The 2,752-nt window shown below is 64.4% G+C and overlaps 1 protein-coding gene across 1 annotated transcript; it reads left to right on the forward strand.

The window, feature by feature from the left end:
• The first annotated feature begins 250 nt into the window (after positions 1-250).
• INSM1 (INSM transcriptional repressor 1) lies at positions 251-1,777 on the forward strand. The gene has a single exon (XM_047067948.1). It carries the CDS (start codon positions 251-253, stop codon positions 1,775-1,777), a length of 1,527 nt encoding a protein of 508 aa, XP_046923904.1.
• The last annotated feature ends 975 nt before the right edge of the window (positions 1,778-2,752 follow it).

Consider the following 2,752-nt stretch of genomic DNA (forward strand, 5'->3'; position numbering starts at 1 on the left):
ACGCGCTGATTGGCTCCGGAGGAAGCGGGAGGCGAGAACAATGGCCCCCTCCCCCCGTTAAAAGGGAGCGGCTCCCGGGCCCGGGGACAGGGACGCGCGTGCAGAGCGCAGAGCCGGGCCGAGCCGCCGCCGGCGCCACGCGAGTCCCGTAGCCGCCGCTCCCGGGCCATGGGCCGGGGGCACTGAGGGCCGCCCGGGCCGAGCGCGGAGGTGGGACCGAGCCAGTGCCTTGCCCTCGCGCTGCGCCAACATGCCCCGCGGCTTCCTGGTGAAGCGCAGCAAGAAGTCCACGCCCGTGTCCTACCGGGTCCGCGGCGGCGAGGACGGCGACCGCGCGCTGCTGCTCTCGCCTGGCTGCGGGGGCGCCCGCGCGTCGCCCCCAGCGCAGAGCCCGGGGCCGGGACCGTTGCTGCCGCCCGCCGAGCGCGCCCATGCGGCGCTCGCTGCCGCGCTCGCCTGCGCGCCGGGCCCGCCGCCGCCCCCGCCGGGCCCGCGGGCCGCGCACTTCGGCAACCCGGAGGCCGCGCACCCGGCGCCGCTCTACAGCCCCACGCGGCCCGTGAGCCGGGAGCACGAGAAGCACAAGTACTTCGAGCGCAGTTTCAACCTCGGGTCGCCGGTCTCGGCCGAATCCTTCCCTACGCCCGCCGCTCTGCTCGGAGGCGGCGGCGGCGGTGCGAATGGCACCGGCGGCGGCGGCGGCACCTGCGGCGGCGACCCACTGCTCTTCGCTCCCGCAGAGCTCAAGATGGGCACGGCGTTCTCCGCCGGCGCTGAGGCGGCCCGCGGCCCAGGGCCCGGCCCCCCGCTGCCCCCCGCCGCCTCCCTGCGGCCCCCGGGCAAGCGCCCTGCGCCCCCCGCCGCCGCCGAGCCGCCCGCCAAGGTAGCCAAGGCCCCGGGCGCCAAGAAGCCCAAAGCCATCCGTAAGCTGCACTTCGAGGACGAGGTGACCACGTCGCCTGTGCTGGGGCTCAAGATCAAAGAGGGCCCGGTGGAGGCGCCGCGGGGCCGGGCGGGGGGCGCGGCGCGGCCGTTAGGCGAGTTCATCTGCCAGCTTTGCAAGGAGGAGTACGCCGACCCGTTCGCGCTGGCGCAGCACAAGTGCTCGCGCATCGTGCGCGTGGAGTACCGCTGCCCCGAGTGCGCCAAGGTGTTCAGCTGCCCCGCCAACCTGGCCTCGCACCGCCGCTGGCACAAACCGCGGCCTGCGCCCGCCGCCGCCCGCGCGTCCGAGCCTGAAACCGCTGCCAGGGCTGAGGCGCGGGAGGCGACAGGCGGCGGCAGCGACCGCGACACGCCGAGCCCCGGCGGCGTGTCCGAGTCGGGCTCCGAGGACGGGCTCTACGAGTGCCACCACTGCGCCAAGAAGTTCCGCCGCCAGGCCTATCTGCGCAAGCACCTGCTGGCGCACCACCAGGCGTTGCAGGCCAAGGGCGCGCCGCCCGCGCCTCCGGCCGAGGACCTACTGGCCTTGTACCCTGGGCCCGACGAGAAGGCGCCCCAGGAGGCGGCCGGCGACGGCGAGGCGGCCGGAGTGCTGGGCCTGAGTGCGTCCTCCGAGTGCCACCTGTGCCCAGTGTGCGGGGAGACGTTCCCCAGCAAGGGCGCCCAGGAGCGCCACCTGCGCCTGCTGCACGCCGCCCAGGTGTTCCCCTGCAAGTACTGCCCGGCCACCTTCTACAGCTCGCCTGGTCTCACGCGGCACATCAACAAGTGCCACCCGTCCGAGAACCGACAGGTGATCCTCCTGCAGGTGCCCGTGCGTCCGGCCTGCTAGAGCGCGCCCTCCATCGCGGCCCCCCCGAACTGTGCCTTCTCTTGGAGACCCACGAGGAGAGCGCGCCCTGCGCGCCCTGAACCCGCGTCCGCTCCGGGGGCGCCCACCCCCGGTGAAAGTGTTGTCTCCGCTTCTCTCGGTGTGGCGTGACGGTAACCCCAATCCTCTCGTTGTGACTCCTTTCGGACCCCCCCCCCCCCTCTTGCGTTGTGTCCCCTTCCCCTCCTTGGCGCAACAGGAGCCAATCTCTTTCTGTACAAGAGAGAAAAGCTGTAAGCGTTTGTCTCGTGGTTGGAGGCTTCCCCTTGGAGGGGAGAGCTGTTTTTCTTGCTAGTATTCGCTGTGTTCATGGTCTAGAAATGCGGTTTGCTCTCGCCTACCAATCTCTGCTCTCTATGTATGTAGCGTACGGGTTGTTTTGGGTGAATCTTGAGGAATAAATGCCTTTATATTTCACAGGCTGTAAATTGAACTTCCCACACGATTAGCTTTATTATGGCTTGTGAACTGCTGGAGTCTGGCTTTACCTTTTTGTATGTGAACAAATCAAATTGCTTAAAAAAGAGTTTTCTTTAGTATAGCCACAAATGCCTTGAACTGTTGTCTGGGATTGTTTTGGGGGAGGGAAGGGAATTTTCAGAAAATGCTGTAGAAACTGCCTCAATACTTCACATAAGACTCTTTGGTTTTATCATCTTTGTTGAGGTAGGACTATATAAGTTCTCTCTAAATGTATATGTTGATTTATGAGTAATTGTTATTTATTCTTTATTTATTTATATTAATTATGAAGATTATGCTATTATTTGATTGCAGATCTTTTTTTTTTTTTTGGTACGCTTTTCCCCCTCCCTTGCCACTCTTGACATTTCACTGTGCATTTTAGAAGAGAGCCTTTTTCTAAAGGGATCTGTTAAAAGTTTTAACTTTTATACCTATCTGAGCGAATTACAGACAACCTACCATTTTATTCTG

Source organism: Lynx rufus, unplaced genomic scaffold, assembly GCF_022079265.1.
Source record: "Lynx rufus isolate CCGP_SWC_20201006 ecotype Redwood Valley unplaced genomic scaffold, mLynRuf1.p SCAF_8, whole genome shotgun sequence".
Taxonomy (NCBI): Eukaryota; Metazoa; Chordata; class Mammalia; order Carnivora; family Felidae; genus Lynx; species Lynx rufus.